This window comes from Trichogramma pretiosum, unplaced genomic scaffold (genome assembly GCF_000599845.2).
Source record: "Trichogramma pretiosum strain Unisexual culture from Peru unplaced genomic scaffold, Tpre_2.0 scaffold30, whole genome shotgun sequence".
Lineage (NCBI taxonomy): Eukaryota > Metazoa > Arthropoda > Insecta > Hymenoptera > Trichogrammatidae > Trichogramma > Trichogramma pretiosum.
In genome coordinates, this window is record NW_019641675.1 from 1,819,242 (window position 1) to 1,838,860 (window position 19,619).

A 19,619-nucleotide genomic window follows, 5' to 3' on the forward strand; every position below is an offset into this window, starting at 1 on the left:
GAAAAGTTTACATCACATCGGTTGAGTTGAAATGAAGTTTAAAAGTGCACAATCCGAGTTTTTCATTAAATTCTCTCGGTAGAAATTGCCGATGTACCCATTCGTTTCTTAGCCTAATTAAAGAGATTTTATAGCCTCGACTCGTTGTGACAAGAGGTCCTCATTGACGCCCGTCACATTACACAATTATAGCCTTTTACATGTTTATTTATCCATAATACATAGAAGCCTTAGCCCACCTAGCAGAGTCGTACCGGGCAATATTCATAAAGTTAATCTAAAAGAAAAAGCTCGCGCCGTTATCCCCTGGGCTCTTTCTTTGCCGCCCGATATAAAAACTCAACGCGAGCTAATAGCCCATGGAGCCTAAATTGAATTGCAAAGTGAAACCTTAACGGCTCGGCTCGAATAGCTCTTTAGTATTATACGGATACAATTTAAGGCTATGGCACTTTGCTATAAACCTCCCGCACTCTTCATCCAACTAATCTGCCTCACTAATTCCGTGAGGATGTATATATAATGTAAACATTGAAAGCAGAGCAGTGAGCGCGCGCGTAGCTTTGAGCCGAAAAGTATATATGACTAATGAAACGTTTCGATAATCCAAATCCAAATTTTTAGCCACATTTTATCCGGGGGCTGCTTCCCTATACATGTAAAAGCAAACTAATTATTTCAAAAGGTGCCTCTCTATTGCCGCGCCCTATGTGCGCCCATACGCCAACTAATATTTGTAATTAATTCCTAGAAATATACGCGCAGTTTCTACACGTAATCCGGGTTAATAACTGTTTAATTATTTTCAGAGCTTCATTAGCGATGTTGGCGTTAATTCTGATCGTCCTACTGAGTTGCCGTGGGATTTCGACCGCATCCACGCAGGACTTTTTCGGCGATAAAAAAGGTAAGCTATATTAAAATTTTCCAGAGAAAAATAATAATCTCGCGAGCAAATAGAGCTAATTGTAACGCACTAGACTGGCGAGAGTCATTATTTCGCGATAGAATAGTTGAACTCTATGTATGTGACTTGGCGAGGCTCAAGATCGAGCTCCGCTCCTCTTGCACGCGAGTATATTTATTTTTGCTAAGTAAATAGAACCGCGACTTGCCTGCTGCATGATATACGGGTAGTGAGATAGTAAATATTGTTCATGTAATACGGAGGATGACACTCTGAAGCTGTATATATATGCAAGTTTGTCAGTGGAAGCTACAAACATAGATTCGTACTCCCAGGTGCACACACTCGGCGGCGTTTTCGTACATGTATGAGTACCAAAGTGTGTCCTCGCGAAAAGTAAGATAAGAAGGCAAACACGTTTTACTTCTCCTTATTTCTCAGCCGACAAAATTAACCTCCATTAACAAAAGCATAGCACAATACGGGCCGTTTTCACAAGAAATTTTATTAAATCCGAGCGAAAGCAAAAATTAATAATAACTATCTATACTGGAGAAATATTTGAAAGCATTGATGTGATTGCATCAGCGTATGCGGAATCAGAATTAGTTTTTAGAAAAAAAGTGGAAAATCATACAAAGACTAGCTGCTCTGTAATTATAGCTCGACTTTCGGGAAAATGATTTAATAAAAGTATTCATACGATATATTCATTCAAAAAATCGTGATAACCTAGCAAGAAGAAAAAGGCAAAAATGCAGAAAAAATTATATACGTTTCTCGCAGTCACGTACAATATTATGCGATCATGGTTGGAAGTCATTTACAACGTGCTCAGCGCGAGTCGTGTCATCTGTATAAGCAACCAATTATATAGCTATAATAAGATCATCGGCGTTTCGAAAGCTGATTATGTTGCGCTGTACAGCATCGACGTATCGGCACTAGCTGTTTTTCTCCTCTCGTGCAATATTTGATTTAGTTTAGCTCTGGCCGAGCGCCATCGAAGAGACATAAATTAAAACTGGCGACGCGTCGCGCTCGACAAGATGCTAATTGCTCGAGAAAATGCTGATATAGGTGTCTCGGAGTGAGTCACGCGCATTCCCCGCGAGTGTCACGCAGTGCTTTGTTAACGCGCAGCAGAGAGAGAGAGAGAGAGAAAGAGACGCCATGCAGTCAGCCTATACATAAACCGGACGACGATGCATTGGCTTGTATATTTTTCACGTTCATTTTTTTCTGCTCGCGCGCGCGTCTATGTATCTGTACGCGTGTGTGCATCGCGCGCGATGGCGATGTAGATTATTCTCAATACAACAATGACGTCCGCGTGATTTATACAAGGTGAGTTCTGGAGAGCAATAGCTATTGCCGTGTAGCCTCCCTCCCCTGCCCCCATCTCGCGCCATTCGTTATTTATCTTTTCTTCCGATTCGCTGGCGTTTTCAAGGCATTTTGGCGCGGCAAGTATGCGCGCGCGAGTCGAACTACGTTGCACGCACAAACATTGCGATTGTTATTTAGCATTTCTATTGCTGTTCGCGGTAATGATAAATATTTGTGAGCTGGAGCGTCGAGTCCAGCAGCATCGCGAAAGAAGTCGCTCTTTCAAAAAGTTGCTCAAATGATCGAACTTCTTTCTTATCTTGTAATTAAAAATACGAAACAGAAATGCCTCGAAAACAACTCGCTTTTCAACGCTTCCGAGCTGTTTTCAGAAGTTACGATCTCGTTTGCTAAAGCCTCGCGCGCGGGCGTTTTAATGTAATTCGAGAACAAGGTTTATCCTGTACATCTCTCTGCCAACTCTCTCTCTCTCTCTCTCTCTCTCTCTCTTTGCCTCTTTTTCCGAAAATGCCAACTTGTAAATTTCCAAACAGATTTTTCCGCTTTACATGAGCGATCGAATTCGAGTGCACGAGCGTGCGTATATTGTACCTATATTTTTGCCTGGCCCGCGATTTAAGCTCGAAATTCGAACACGCCAAATACAATAGAGCTATTGTGCGCGCGTACATGTATACCTATATGCGGATATATCCACACCGAAAGAGAGAGCGAGAGAATACCATTGCGCAAAGACGTGATATTTGCGTTTTCGCGCGCAGGGAAACATGTGTCGAGAAGTGCGAGCGTGCCTGGAAAGTATAAAGCTAACTATACCCCGCGTGTGCGTCTGCAAATATATATATTCACGAGCGCGGGCGCGCGGCAGCGAATTTTATGCATTGCGTTCGCGCGGCTTCGCTAAATCTTCTCTCGCTCTCTCTTCCCCCAACTCTCTTTTTCGCTCTCTCGCGAGCTGTTGGGTGTAAGAGAGACGGCGGCCTTTTAATGACATACATGATGCGCCTCTCGACACAAACTATTTCAGAAGCGGTTAATCGATTATTTTTCATCCAAAGCTCGATCTTTTTTCTTTGAGCCGTGCAGTTGAGAGCAAATTTGTGGATATTCGATTCGGATCGAAGCTTGGCCGGAGCTACGAATAAAAAATAATCAGATATCCGTCATTTTTCCATTTATGATTTGTTTTCATTAATTTGCTGATGCGTTGTTACACGCTCGTGGAATCCGTCGAGCCTGCAGATACATGTTAATCAAATTAAAAGTGCATCGACAACGGGCAAGCGGTTTCATTTACAAGATCAATGTACAGCATTTATCGAGTGCAAAATAAAAGGAAAAATTTCATTACATTTGATTTCAATTTGATTTATCCGCGATCGCGAGCGAGCGAGAACGTGCGTGCTCGCTTGCGCGCGCACCGAGCAAAACTTTTTTTTTATTTCGTTAAAAAAATGTTTCGTGCGCCGATTTCGACGCGGTTATTTGTTCCAATTTTCCTTCAAAGGGTTCGCAAACACAGAGCGCGCGCAGTTTCCTATTTGTTTACAATTAAAGCCTCGCCGATACACTTGGATGAGAGGGGGGATCGAAAAAAAATTACAACTCCTTGCGTGCAGTCCATCATTATATTTAGCACTTGGAGTCTAGTAATTTTGCTACATTTTCCATTTCGGCTATTTTTTTCAATTACTTATATAGACTTGTATTTCGATCTGGTATTCCCCGCGCTCGCGCGCGATATTTCTTCAAACTGTTAATAACTTTTTCGTAAATAAACAAATGAAAAACTATTCAAGTTTTCGTTTGCGCCGAGCTACCCCGTTATATAGCTCGACGGGTGCTGCAGTTGCTCAATAAGTAATTTCAAGGAACGAGCTCTCCTCGGTGATCCGGCAGCAGCAGCACCGCATGCGCGCGCGCGCGTGGCGCTTTGCACGAAACTGTTTGGCTCCCGTTAAAAACAAAAATAAAGCTGCCAGCGAGCACGGGGAGCAGCGCCCGTGCGAGGCACTTGGATCGAAGGAAGTGTTTACTTATTAAACTTTCCATCAACTGCTGCTATACAACCAGCCACTTTGCCGATTCGATCCATAACGTCGTCGCTCGCTCGCTCGCAGCTCTCTCACGCGCGCGCAGGCATCATGGCACTGCACTGCACAGGATCGAGCTCGCGCGAGCGCCCGGCTCCGGAAGTAAACTTTACAGCATGGCTGCGCAGTACGTGTATATCTATACGTGCAGGGGTAGGGGAGGAGAGAGAGAAGAGGAGGCTGTATTAAAAGAAGCACATTCGACTTAGTATATACCTAGTGACACACAAAATCCCATCTGGTGTCGTATCCATAAAAACGACTCATTGCCTGGTACGGCGCTGCGCTTCTCGCTGCAGCGGTGCCGCTCGCCTTTATAGTAGCTTTGTTATGCTTTCGAGTATTGTCGAGCTTTCGCGCGGTGGTTGGCTGTTGCTGCACCGTCGTCGTTTTCCGTTTCCAAACGATTGCTCGTTTTTTCGCCCGAGCGCGATAATTTTCTCCTTCTTTTTTGTTCACGCGCGCACGCTCGCTTTTCTTTTAAAAGTGGAGGATTTTCGGGGTGAAATTTGCTTCTCTTCGCTTTCGTTTACTGCTAAGGCAATGAACTGTTCGTTACGAGGTATAATACACTCGAAAGTCTTGGGAGGGCCGCGGGTACAATTTTAACGACGACCTTTAAATTTTACATAAATGCGACATTAAAGTTCGTGTCTTTGGTAAAATTGTAAGAAATATATATATTCATCGCGATCTTCAAACTTTAATTTCGATTTCCCAGCGTTACAATCTTGCACTTGGATCGGTCGCCAACTCGCTCGCAGTAAGATATTGGTTTTCTCTTTGCCGGCTAGGTATTATATCGTACGCGCATAAATATGCTTACTCACCGCACAATAGAGATATTATATGCCCAGCCTCTATCTCTCTCTCTGTATACGCGACCGCGAAAAGTACTTTCTTCTATTTTTCGGGAACCCACGGGGGTGAGGCAGAGAGATGGGATCACGGCTCGCGCTCGCGCACGTATACAATCTGCTGCCTGTGCATAACAGGGCTACGGAGTCGCCGTTGTGCCATCCGAGCTGCTCTCCAAAATTAATAAATTTTAGGCGTGCGCTGCACGTATACGCGTGGGCGCTGCAACGAAAATATATATATACACTCCGCGAGGTTATTATATTCATAACATACATATATACAGTCAACGTATCACACACAAAGTCCTCGCGCGACTTATGGGTCCATACTTGCGTCCGCGCATGGCTCACTTTGAAATGTGTGCATTTATATATGTATACAGCCTATATATATGCGGCTTTGCTCGCGTGTCTGTATGTGTCTATGTGTGAGTGCGCGTGTGTGTATGGAGCTAGCTGCAGCGACAGAAGAGGGAAGCAATCGGATTAAAGTGGCAGGTACTTAAAAAGTCGCATGTAGCTCAAGCTTAACTTCGTCAGAGAAATATAGAGGTTTCAGCGGGCTGTATATGGTATACACACTCGCCGCGCATACGCACGCACACATATATAGATAGGAGTAAAAATAGAGAGAGAGAGAAAAAGACAGAGCTGCACTATACATGCAAGGTGGAATGCGTGAAGAAGAGAGAAATAAAATCACGTTTCCAATATACCTGCTGCACTGCTGCTGCTGCTGCTACTGCTACTGCTACTGCTCGCTTCTTTCTATACTTCTGTGTTTTTCAACATCGTATCATGAATAATTTAAAAGCTGCGTGCGCGCGCGAGCTCTATAGCTTCTGCAGTATAACGTGCACACTGAGGGAGCTGTTGCCACTGGATTTGATTCCATTGGTTTTCTTCATTTTTATTACTTATTTGTTTTTCTCTCTCGCTCGCTCTCTCTCTCTCTCTCATACGCTCTCGCCTCCTCTCTGCCCGCACACTCGAGCGAAGAACGCGCGCGAGGTGAAACTGCAGTTACGCGCGAGAGCTCGCTAATGGAAAAAATACGTGAGTCGCTATATTGCCTGACTCCCTTTTTTTGCACGCTCTATTTTTCGTCTCTCTCTTTCCGCCACCTCCACCACCATCGTACGGCCTCCTCCCTCGCTCGGCTCTTTGGGAAATATATAACAGTTTTGAATGGTCATCGAGGCCCGGGGCGCGCGCGCGGATATAATGAAGAAGTTTCATATATCCGGTTAAAGCTCGCGCGCCCGCTCACGCACCGTATTTACGAGCTCGCCAGCATTAAAGCTCCAGAGCGAGAGAGAGAAAGCGTACTAAAATTTGCGCGCGAACGATTATTTCTGCGATAATTTTTTTTTCCACCTTTTTTGCTGCCTCGCCCCCGTCGTACTGCATATACGATTGTACAAATTCGTACGCTATACGCATAAGCAAATCGATATAAAGCTCGACAAAAATGTGTCATTTCGAATTGAGCGCGCGGCGCGTGTCGAATAACAAAGCGATAACGTTATCTTTCGGTCCTCGATGGCTATTTCCGAATCGAAATGTACTGCTACTGCTGCTGCTGCTGTGCTATTGCTACACTTGCGCCTCTGTTTCTACGTTTGTCAGTGTGTAAAAGAGTTATATTAATGACTGAAAAGAATTGCGGACGAGGTGTTGCGTGACAACTACAAAAGACTCGGGGATACAAAAAAATGGGAGCTTCGTATTCCCTGAAGGCTCCACCACGACTTGCCCAAGCACGTGTTTGTGTGTGTGTGTGTGTGTGTGTGCGCGCGTGTATGTGTGAGCAGGGTCGGTGAGTGTGTCTGTTTACCCCTTGCATTTACCCGCGCGCGAGCTTGTCTGTATGTCGCGCGTAACAACGTTTTTTTCGTTGCCTTCATTTTTCGCTGCCTCATTTTTCGTTCATTTCAAAGCGCTTTCCTGCTATACACACACCCACACACACACATACATACACGTGTACAGCAGTCAAAACCAGCCAGGAAAGTGTTATCCACGGAAAAGGATAGTTCTCTCCCTCTCTCTCCTTTGCTCAAGAGAGAGAGAGAGAGAGAGAGAGAGAGAGAGATGGAACGAAATACGATGCGACGCGCGTGTTTTGTCGAATAAAGCCAGAAAAGAAAAGAAGCTTGCTACAATTATCGAATCGATCGATTGTCTGCTTATCAAATAATAGCCTCGAAAAATTTTCAAAATATCCGGAAGAAAACACTGTGGATTTTTCTGTGGGATTTCCGGAGAGAACTTTTTAAACGGAAACCATCGTGGAGATTGTATTTCGTTAGTCATCAAACTGTTTTCGTTAAATTGATCAACTTTTTTTCGCAATATTTTTCTCGAGAATGGTAATCGACTCCTGACATAGAAGATAACAGTTATTTTTAAAGATCTCTTTTACAATATACACCCGAGGCTCATACATATAGTCGCACTCGAATGAAATTTGATTTTCAAGTTGAATCCTCAGGTTTGCTCTGTAAAGTAATGGTAAAAGAGAAGAGGACGAGTGAGAGAGAAAGGATTCAGTTTTCACTTATACAATGGTCTCCCCTACAGCTGACGATTTTCAATTCTAAAATAGTAGTTCCATCGAATGCATCAGGAGAAGTACCATTGACTGTGTAAAAGGACGAACCTTACGGTTCTTCAATTTCAGATTTCGATAAAGTTTGCGTAAGCCAGACGGGGCTATAATTTTTTCTTCGCTCTAGTCATGAGATATCAACAATAAAATAGGAAAAATTATCCATTTCACGAGAATCGTTTTTTTTTTGTTTGCAGGGATAAATCGCTTCTTTTTTTTATAGATCTCTGTGTATTCATGATTGAACTTACTGGACGATCGTAAAAAAAACTTTCCATTTAGTAGGGCATGTTGTACGAGTTTCTAACATTTGTTTCACAATAAAATTGTTCGGTCCGAGAGTGAATAAAAAGAGGAACTGAATTAGCCCTTTGTGGATATATTTATCGGACTGCAGTTGGAAAACTCCGACTGTTGGTTTTATGTATTTTTTTTATATAGATAGAACACTCGTTTATTTTTGACAAGTGAAATGAAGTTAAGACGTCAGATGTAAAAATCATGAATGGCTATGAATCTATTCTCATGTATCATGCAAAAGTTTCAAGTGAAAAGTTTTGCATTTGAGTGAGATCGGACCAAAAGCGATATTCAAACATGAAATTAATACAATTTCATAAATTATTACGAAAGAATTGAAACATCGACCTCAATATAGTTTATAATTATGATAGAAGGGCTCTTTTTAAGTATGCGATAAAATATGTGATCCAGTTTCTGCATTATTTTGGTCGCACTGACTGCTCTTATACAGAGCCCCGATGTTCAGTTACAATTCTACTTATATAAAAAGTGATGGACCTGAAAGCGACTTCTGATTCCTTAGTAGAGAGGCTCAACATTAATATTGAACTAACGACCACAAAAATTGACCATGAAACAATTTTTAAAATACTTGACCATTAATTGGCTTGTTTTCAGCGCTTTTGCTGTTTCGATTATGTTGCAAATATTCAGAGAACTAAAATTATAACCTGGAAATTAGAATTTAATTGTTTCAAAAAATTTTGACTAATTTTGAACTACTTTAAACCTGGTAAGACCACTTTCAACCTTTACTGAGAGATGGCGAGTACCTTTATCTGTAAAAATCTGCAAGTGGCAAAGTGAAAATGATTGTATAAGTCAGATCGGTCAGATATATTATTCTTACAATAGCACATCCGAAAGACGTATGTATGCGAATCTACAACGGCTCATCAGACGCCACGGCGTCACAATTTCGTTTACAAATATACTATTGAAAATTCAAGAATAATTCGAGCATAATTCCTTCTTTCTCTATGCTCGCTTTTCGTCCTTTACGTTCGCTTTGATTTGCTTGCTAATCCAAACGCTCTGTATTAGCTTAGAATCGGATGTTTTCCCGAGCTCGAGCTCTATCTGCGGCAGCTGCTACGTAAATATCTATGTAACGCGACGAACTATGTGTAAGCTATAATGCAAGATTGTCTCTCGTGGCGCTCCAGAGTAAACGTCGTCGTGCCCGTATACGTACGATCGATATAACGAGATGACACGATGCACAGAAGCAGCAGCATCAGCAGCAGCAGTTTAGCATAAGTTAACACGCAGAAGTCATTATCGGTTGCCGGCGTTTGCTCTACAGTGCGTATTTATAAACACACACAGTTCTATACTCGACATTCTTGGCCGGCTCCTGAGCTTGCTCTCTCGCATGCGTTGTACACGAGATCCAATCCTAATAAAATAAATTGCCTCGTATACATTCGACCGAGACAATAACACTTGGCGCGAATAACAAGTCGTGAGTGTGTATTATGTTTTATTTATAAGAAGCAGCTCTCCCCATTGCCTTGGAGGTAAAAGTTACACAGCGAGCTCGAAGTTCAAGTTTTATAAAGTAGCCGCCGCGCGCAGAGCCAACTAATGCGAAAATCTCCTCACGCACGCGTGCCGTTGTCTGCTAGTTTTTAATTACCCTTTCGTACGTGTTTCCAAGTCAAGTGTGCGTTTATATATGTATATTTATCTCGTGTTCACGTGTCTCTGTATATACGTATACCTCCGCTATGTATTAACGAATTTTCTCCGGTCACGCGTAAAAACTCTCGACTCTCGCACTGCTTTTAGCGAATAATTAACGGTGCGAGTCACGAATGGAATAAGTAAATTTTGGATAATTTTTAATCGAGCGTGTCGGGCGAGCGGAATTCGAGAAGGTGCCGCGCAGCGCACACGTGAAGTCGTCGAATGCGCAGCAATGATCCGATTATCAATCGACTTATTTCTATATAAAGTCGAAACGTTCGAGCCGCAGTTGCATATAACATGCATGTCATCGTACTGAGCTAAATGTAGACACGTATGTACGTATACTGCTATACGCACTCGCTCCGTAAGACTCGTAATTTCGCGAATTCATTAGAGCAGCTTGTGTGCTCGTGTGTGTGTATATACGTGTGTTTGTTTAGTTCCAAGTTTCGGAATAAAATTCGCCGAGGAAGTTGACGGATCATGAGTAGCACATTTCAACCGAGAGAGAGAGAGAGCGCGAGACTGCAGAAAATAACCTGGTGCACCTTTACGTAAGTGAGCGGCGTGTACACACGCGTATATAAAGTGCCCGCGCGCGTGTCTACACGTGTAGTTCTCACACACTTCGAAATTGCGCACGGCACAGTTGTTCGAAGTATAACAGTTTGAACGAATCGCAATCATGCACATTCGGCTGAACTTAAATACCAGTCGTAATATCCCCCACGCGTTTGTTTGGTATGTTAAATTTGATCATTTCATTCGTTTAACTAAATATAGAACTAACGTAATACGTTCGAAAATTATTATTCGACTTATTATGTAAACTATATTTTTTCTCCTCGTCTTGTTAAATCGCACTTTTGCTATATTAATTTTTTCTTATATATTGGCGCGCAGTTGAAAGCAGCACGCTTCATTACGTTAAAGATCAAAGAAAATTCTATTACCCCCTCGCAAGCTTTTTTTACTCCCGGTGAATGAATTTGCTTTAATTAAAAGAAAATTTCTTTTTTTTTTATTTATAAATCGCGATCGAATCTCAAGTTCGTTAGTATTTTTACTCGATTTTGTTTTTTATTTTTATTTTTTATTTTTCATCTCTCATTCGTCCTCTTCGGTATCCGCTTTTGCAACATGCAATTCTCAGCGGAGTATACAAATGTTCGCACACATTCAATGTTATTCTCCGGCATGTCGCGCAGTAGCTACCTATATACATATTGGGAGAGGCTATAGGGAGGAGGAGGATGGGAGTACACAGGCACACAAACACACACTTAGATCTGGGCGATGGGTACCTAGTATGCAGAGCCACGCGCTTCGTTCGATGTAATATCGGACGCGCGACGGTAAACGAGCGTAGGTTTCGCAACGAGCTGTCATTGCTGTTTATAGCCGAGCGAGAGAGAGTCCGCGTCTGTATACAGACGCACACACAAATGCACACATGTTGCAGCAACCGCTTCTGGGTAAATAGTCGTGTAACACGCTAGATTTATCCGCAGGATTTGAAGCGGATGGAGAACTTTTTATACACACGTACATAAGGTTTTCTCGCGCTTGATAGCTGTGTGTTGCGGTCGCGCAAGGAGAAAATTCCGTAGTGAAGAGCTGAAACGACGAGAAACTTCGAGTGACTTCGCGCAACCGTTGGCAAATGTGTAGGGATAAAAAACGGGTTTGGAAAAAGTACAAAACCGAAGCAATGATTAAACAGAAAAATCGAAGGAAAATATGCGCATAATTACAACTTTATTTTGCACGAGAAAGTACGCGATACGTTTGTTTACATGTTGGATACACGTGTTTATTTTATAAAAACGTGCTTGTACAAATAATGCAGTTGTTAATCGACTGAAAAGTATAAAATAGTATTTGCATTAAACAGCTCGTAATAAATGAATACCATGAATCACGTCTCGGCGTATATTGACTTGTACTACTTAATTTTTTTCATATCATTAAAAAAAAATATCTCATTAATACACTCTTATCTTTGTATATTGGATGTTGAACCAACAAAACACAGAGTGTTTTTGGTAAATCGAGAGCGTGAGATAGTATTGCCGAAAACGCTTAGTGTGAACGCGTATCGCACGTTATCGTCCGAACGAAAGAAAAATCGCAACAATAGTCCGATTTCGACACAGTGCAGACACATCCTCTCGTTATAACTGATTAAACCCGAGCTAAAACCTTGAACCGATTATACGTATAACGTACAAGCTCAAAAGCTCACGCATGCATACACACATGCATCCACATATATATATAACAGGGATATCTATATAGATAAGCATGAAGCTAAAACGAGATAGATATGGAGAAATTCAGAGAAAGAGCGTGAGATATATAGATATAGAGTAATTCGATATGAATATATGTATACTTGGGAGTCTCGACCGGTACATAGCTATTGGTAGCTTGATAAATATTTGACCAATTCTCCTTGGTTTAACTATGTTCGGCCGCGCACTCTAAAAGCGCGCATATATTATATCGTATTTATACACACGGCTGTACGAGAGAGAGCAGAAACGAGGAGGAGTAGCGTCGGCCGGGCCACACGCGAATTTTGATTATTTCGCGCGCATATGCATGAGGATTTCATTGATGTGTTCTTATTAACTACACAAGTACACGACGAGGCAGCTCGAGCTCACTCGCGCCCACACGAATCCGCATGGGTACTACATATATATTTAATATATAGCGTTTATATATATATAGCACGTGCAAAGGAAAGATCCATTTGCACAGGATATGTATATGCACCCAGACAGAGACAGCGAGAGGAGATGGGCTCGCAGAGGTGCAGTACATAGCAGCAGTAGCAGTAGCAGCAGCAGTGGCATAAGCGACAAGCGCCCGCAGAGTATTTAGTATATCTCTCTATGCTCTTTACCCACGCGAGTGTAAGTGAGATGATGAATATCTCAATAGCTGTACACGAGGTCCTTCTCTCTATGTCTCTCGCGCTGCGCTGCACTCGTGGCGTGGGGGGCGTTAGCTATTGAATATAACACGCAAGCTCGAAAGGCTCGCGCGCCACTATATACGTATAAATGTACGTAGGGAACTGTGCTGCGAGAAAGCTTATAGACTTTGAGCCAGTTTAAAGCTCTTGGACCCGAGGTGCATGCTCCTGAACGCACACATACATTTCTCTGGGAATAATATATAATATACATTAAGCTCGATCTATTCTTGCTGCTAGTGCTTGTCTTCGAGACAATATAATATTGCGCGATTCGCAACGATAAATCCCTCAAAAGCTCGGGGATAATACGACGTCGATGAAAATTAATTTTACGCCCGATCGAATGCCCTTCGCCTGGCCTCGCGCGCTGCAAGTTGCAACTCTCGAGACTCGTAGCTGTCCCGCGCGCGCGATTCCGTGCGCAGAGTCGCATGCGCGCCGCGGCCGCATATACATATATAATTAATTATGGATTTTGTACAATGTGCCGACGGCAGCGGCGGCAGTGAGGGCACAACTTTCTCGCAACTTTAATGGCTTTCAGCGGTTTAAAATTAATTTGTTTGATTGATGTATCGAGTGCTGCTGCTGCTGCTGCTGCTGGCTGAGTAAAGAGAGAGAGAGAGAGAGAGAGAGAACTTTGTCTCTCGTCGGAGAGAGGCATCCGAAGTACAAACAAACGCTCGTGAGTATTATTTAGCATTGCCGAGGTACGCACGATTGTTTTTATTTTTCCTTCTTCTTCCAGTCTTCCTTTTTTCTTTGGCGGTTATACCAAAAGTAAATCAAACGTAGACGGCTGCGCCGCGCGCAGCACGGATATATCGTTTTATATAACGTTAAAGGCAGAAACAATCGGATTCATTCGCGCACTCGGCAGTTTTCCAATTGATTTTATCTCTCCCACTCTTGCCTCTTTCTCTCTCTATCTATTGCTGTCTTTACTTTTATAAACAATGCCGCGCGCGCGCTCGCTCGCTTGCGAAACTTTTAGTTCGAAATCTAGTGGTCTAACTTGTGCTCGAGCGCTCTCTTCTCTCCTTTTTTTCGCCGTTTTATTCATTCTCCTTTCTGTAAGCTCGTACATACACTCACACACACACATACACAAATACTACAAGCTCGCACGCACGCGGACAAAAACACATATAGTCTTGTTCTCGACTTTTTGCTCTCATATACTTTTTCTTTTGGCTCTTACTCTCTTCGCTCGTGTCTCTTCTCCTTCACTCCCTTTATACCGCTATGTATGTGTGTATGTTGTACGTACGCGTTTACAGCCATACCAAGCCCCTTAAGCTTCTTTTATTTCCTCCTTTACAAAGTGTTCCGTTTGCTCACGCTGCTGTTGCTGCTGCTGCCGCTGCTACTGCAACCGTTGCTTCACGTGCTTTCTCAGCTCGATCCCTACACAGCACACTGTATGTATGTACGGAGTGGCTGCACGACACTAGCATTTCTCAGGCGCGAAATTGAGTTGCAGTGAGAAACAATTTCAATATCTCGTAGAGAGAGAGAGAGACCTTTCACGCTCGATTTATTCCCATCGATAAGCTGAAGACACGACCCCGAGCCAGCGAGCAAGGGGGCGATTTCTTGCCTCTTAACTTCGCCATGAACCTACTTCGTATCTTTTACACAAATCATACTTGTCTCCATGTATTTACTCATTAATGCGCTACATTGATTAAACGATCCATTATTTTTTTGGACCGTTACTTATTTACGATTACGGAATCGTATCATTTGCGTAATAATAAATAATGCATATAAACAAGGATATTTATATCGTTGAAACAAATTAACCGAAAATAAAAGTTTACGTTATATCAGCGAATGTTCCAATGACCCACATAGATTCGGAACTCGTATACACGTAGCAAGCACCAGGTGTTTGTATCTTATTTATTATTTGGAAAATAAGTGCATCACGATCGACAGCATAATATAACAGATAGTATAAGTCTAGGGGAGGGCGGTAAAATTTAGAGTCGTTTTCAACATTTTACTAGTTAAAATTACTTTTATACGTGATAGACTGATTTATGAGCGCATTTGGAGGAAAGCCAATACGCTATACTACTAGCTCCCGAGTGCGAGCGCGCGAAAGAAGGCAAAGTAAACGGCTCGTGTTCGAAGTTTTAACCGAAGAAAACTCGGTATATCTTAGTATATCAAAGCCCTTGCCGCTGCCACTGCTGCTGCTGCTGCTGCTGCTGTGTATCCGCGTACATATAGCTATCCTATCGGACTATCGGGCCAGGGTTTTTGAAATAAGCACCGATTCGATCTATTTCCAATGTATATTATCTATTCTCGGTGCGCCCACGACGCGCGCGGGTGGAGGATGAAATTAAATGTAAGGAAAAAATAAATGAAAAAAAGTTCGCGGGAGGAAATTCATACAGATGCCGGGAGTATTAAAATTTTTCGAGTCGAGTGTATATAACAAAAAACAAAGAAGAGAAAGAGAGAGAGAGAGAGAGAGAGAGAAGAAAGGAAAAAGGGAACGGGAAAGGCGAGCCCGAAGTGCTCAAGTTAGGTAATTCTTCTCTTTTTCTCGAAGCTTCTTTTAGTGAACACCATCAGCCACTTGGAAGCCTTTAAGACTCAGTTCTCCTTTTTTTTCAGCAGAAGCAGCAGCCTCGCTCAAAAGTACAAAGATTAGCGAAAAAGTCCATAGGAATTTGCAAAAGCAAAGCGATTCCTTTATTGGAAATATACTTCAAATATTTTTCCTTTCTCTTCATCTTCTCTCTCTCTTCCCTCGTTTTCTCTCTTATATGCTCGCCGGGTCTAATAAAGAGGAGCTTTTCTCGGGGATCACGAGCGAGCTTTTTCATCTCGACAAAAAATCATTGCGGACCATTCGCGAAATATTTTTGCATTGTTTCGGATCGGAGCCCTTACTTACTACGACCTGCAGGAAGCGAAACTTTTTTTTTCTATACGCCGTTCTATAATTAAAAAACAGACGTCGATCAAAAAATCGTCGATTAGGTAAATTAAATTTCCACATCAAAGCCGGGTAATATAAAAGGGCCGTCGTCGTCGTCGTTGGTGGCGGCGGCGGCAACGGAAAGCAGCGCAGAAACGAAGCGACAATTAAATGAATTTCCATTGCGCTCTAGCTCGCGACACAAGCCGCGTTGTATATAGCGTGGCTCCATCGTTTATTTTAATCATAATTACATGTAGACCCCGGCAGGCAAGAAGGGCAATATAAAATGGGCCGTTGGTAGCGGCATGGGGTGGGGTGTGGCAATGAAAGCTGTAAGTGCATGTGCCCGCGCGGTTTTCCGCTACATGTATATAACGCCGGGGTTGCCGGTGGCGCGTTGGTCGTCGTCGAGGCGGTGATAGCTCGTTAGATAACTTTCTTTTATTCGTCTATTGTATTAGAGAATACTTTTTTGTTCTACGGGTACTTCTTGTTTCTCGCGCTTGCCAGAGCGCAGCCCTTGCAGTAGTTGTATAGTATGGCAGTAGCATAGCACACACGACGACGAGCTAGCTAGCTAGCTGAGTGGATGTCTCCAAGGCAGAGCTTCCGTTATATTGCACTCTGTGTGTGACTCTGTCTGTCGGTCTTTCTCTTTCTCTCTCTCTCTCTTTCTCCGGCTTGCTGTTCACGTATACGTTACACAACCCAGTGAACTCGTTCAGCGAGTAAGTTGGCTAGCTATATCATGCCAGTCTTTCTCTCTCTCTCTCTCTCTCTCTCTCTCTCTCTACCTCTTGCAGCATAGCGTGTTATAGAGCAGCTATAATACACGTCGTCTTGGAGTGTCAGGAAGCATTCCTTACCGCTATACCACCACCCACCCACTCCTTCAAGCTTCTCCGCCCCATCCACATTCGTGTCTAATATATATACATAGGCTGCTGCTACTACTGCCACTGCAACTCAAGCAGCAGCAGCAGCAGCAACTTATTTCGTCAACAAGGCGCGTAATCACGATTCGCGAGACGAGATATTCGAGATTGTCTATCAACGTATATGCCGGTTATACGCGACTCGACGCGCTTGTGGCTTTACCCGTGCGCGCTCCTCCTCGTTGTATACTGCGGTCGTTTTACTGCGTTTTAATGTACGCACGATTCGTTTTTAATCTAACGCGCGCGCTGATGTTGCTTCTGCTGCACACGTAAACGCAAATCTCATCTCTGTATAATACGCGAGCGCGCGAGAGCATGAGCATGAGCAGCAGCAGCAGCAGCTATACTATTACAGCTGCTCGTATTTCAACGGCTTTATGAGCTTACCCTTCTGGGCCCCCACCGCGTGTGCACGCGCGCTTAATTAAAAAAACTTGGATATTTTTCTATGAGCCGAGAGGAACGTGTATATAACCCGTACGTTCTATATAATATCTATATTTTGCCGCCGAAGATATAAAAAAGACCAACGCATCGCCGCTGCCGCCGCCTGCGGGAATATAAAGTCGAAGAATCAAAGTTAATAAGAGAAGTAGCTGCTGCTCGCCGAGCTCCGTGCTGGGAAATCTTTTTTAACGTACGACCCGATAATGAAAATAATGCGAGCGCCAAATGATATTTCGCGTGCAGGCGCTATACGATCTGCTGCGCGGCGCGTGGCTTGTGGCCATTGCTGCTGCTGCAATTGTTGTGTATGTGTGTCTCGACTTACGAGTACGATGACCCGAAGAGAGTAACAGAGTAAGAGAAAAAAAGAAAAAAAGAACAGCAGTGAAGCTCGGATTTAATGAAGATCAACATTGAAACGCGCGAAAGCGCTACTAACGTAAACCCGTATAAGCTTTGACAATGGCCTGTAAGAACTGCGCATTTACATTCAACTTTTTAATTAACACACGAATGTTTCTTGGGAAAATATGTATTCTACTACTGGCGCGCGCGAGATGTGAGGGATGTTTGCGAAAGGTTATCACTCGACTTTTGAAGATGCAATTTTCGCGAGAGGCCATCGCAAGTTTCAAATTTTATACTCGTTCGTACGTAAACAATTAATTGAAAAACAGAGTCGGAAGCTGTTTCCGAATCAAATTTACGATAAATATATCTGTGAACGTATAAAAATTTTTCACGTTTCGTACACGTGTGCTGCGGAAATTTGAATCGCATATTTTACGCTAAATGAAATTTTATATTTCCAGGGGCGTTCGTTAACAAAGCAATTATATCTTACAAGTTAAAAAAAATAGAGAGAGAAAGAGAGAGAGAGAGAGAGAGAGAGAGAGAGAGAGAGGAGAGAGCAACAGTCAAAACGAAAAAAACCGCGAAATAATTCTAAAAATCCCCGCACCACGCGCACACGCATGACTGACAGCTTAATCAATGAGTAAAATTGACGCGGACCAGAGCAGCAGCAGCACCGCCAGAGGTGCGCGCGCCCGCGTACTATAACACAATCCCGCGAATAGTCACCCGATTTTTAATCTTTTTTTTTCTCGCACGCTCACAGGAGCGCCAAATAGTGCGGTCCGCCGAGGCGCTGATTGCCCATATGCGGATGCTTTCAAATGTGCGGCGCATTGTGTGCAGCTCCTACCCCCCCGCGCGTAGTACGACTTACGCGCGCTCGCAGCTGAGCCCGTAAAGTAGGTACACGCGCATACATATAGCACATATATACAAGGACTGTAACGACTATGGAGCGAATGAGTTACGCTCTCGGCTCGGTATATACCCACACTGCTGGCGCCATCCTTTTAGCCTACCACGAACTATATTATACAAAGCACACATGCATGCGGCGTACACATATTTCTATAAATCGTTCATACTCCGTCTTTTTTTGTGAGGCACATTGCCTGGCAAAATACTCAAAGAGAAATCAAAGTTAAAGTTTTCCGATTGATCCACTTTGGTGCGTACTCTTTTTAATCCTGTCGAGGCGTAGTCGTTCAAAAATTAATACATTTTTGGCAGGATTTTATACATACATGCGGATATTTTCCAGAATTCGCAGTAGCAGTAGCAGTAGCAGCAGCAGTAGCAGCAGGCAGTATTGCACGCATCGGCGAAGTATTTGATGCTGCTGAATTTGTAACATGAATCTCTGGTACGTGACTTTTTGTGCGCGCTCGCGCGCGGCGACCACGTTACAGCTAAACTATGCGAATTAGTTGCATCTGTCAGTGCATAGTTGGTCCGCTCCGGTGCGTCTTTTCCCTCTGCGTGGCTGGAATTTTTCTAATATCCATTTTACTGAACTTCGTTTTGTTTTTTTGTTTCGTTTCCTTTTTCGCGAATTGTGTCTGTGTATGTGTGTGTGCCAAATAAAAGAAGATCCACGGCTGTACCGTTAGAAGATTGTATACGTTTTAACAATATCGCACCGCGTTTGACTGTACGTTTTTAACGCTACATGAGCTTTTTGTAAAAAAATGCATTTCAATCTTAACGATGTCAATTTTGAATTAAAATTTCAATTCAATTCCGATTTCTTGTGTGATTTTCACATTTTCCTACACAAAATCCTACAATGAACGTCTTTGTGAATGTTTCGTGTTTATATTACAATCGGAAACTTGTTTTATCACTTGCAAGTTTACAACACTCCATCTGTTGATGAAAGCGCCCATTACCACTGTTGATGAAGATAAGTCTTCCCCCAATAGAAAACGATTTTATTAATTTGTTTAAACTTAAATTATATTGGAGAAGTTTTTTTGAATTTTCAATCCATTTTTCTACAACCTACACTAATTATATTTTTTCAAAAAGCTGTAAGGGCGATCTTCTAATTTTGATGTTCTTGGAGATACCATAGACTTTTTGAACAACAAACTATTTTACATTCATAATTAAATTTATATTTAGGGTTATTCCA

The 19,619-nt window shown here is 42.7% G+C and overlaps 1 protein-coding gene across 1 annotated transcript in view; it reads left to right on the forward strand.

Moving 5' to 3' along the window:
- Positions 1-822: 822 nt before the first annotated feature.
- LOC106653011 (collagen alpha-1(XVIII) chain) overlaps positions 823-19,619 on the forward strand; it is a 65,986-nt gene continuing 47,189 nt past the window's right edge. The window contains exon 1 of the mRNA XM_023460630.1: positions 823-907. Coding sequence (XP_023316398.1) covers positions 823-907 — 85 coding nt within the window. The remainder of the gene's footprint in view (positions 908-19,619) is intronic.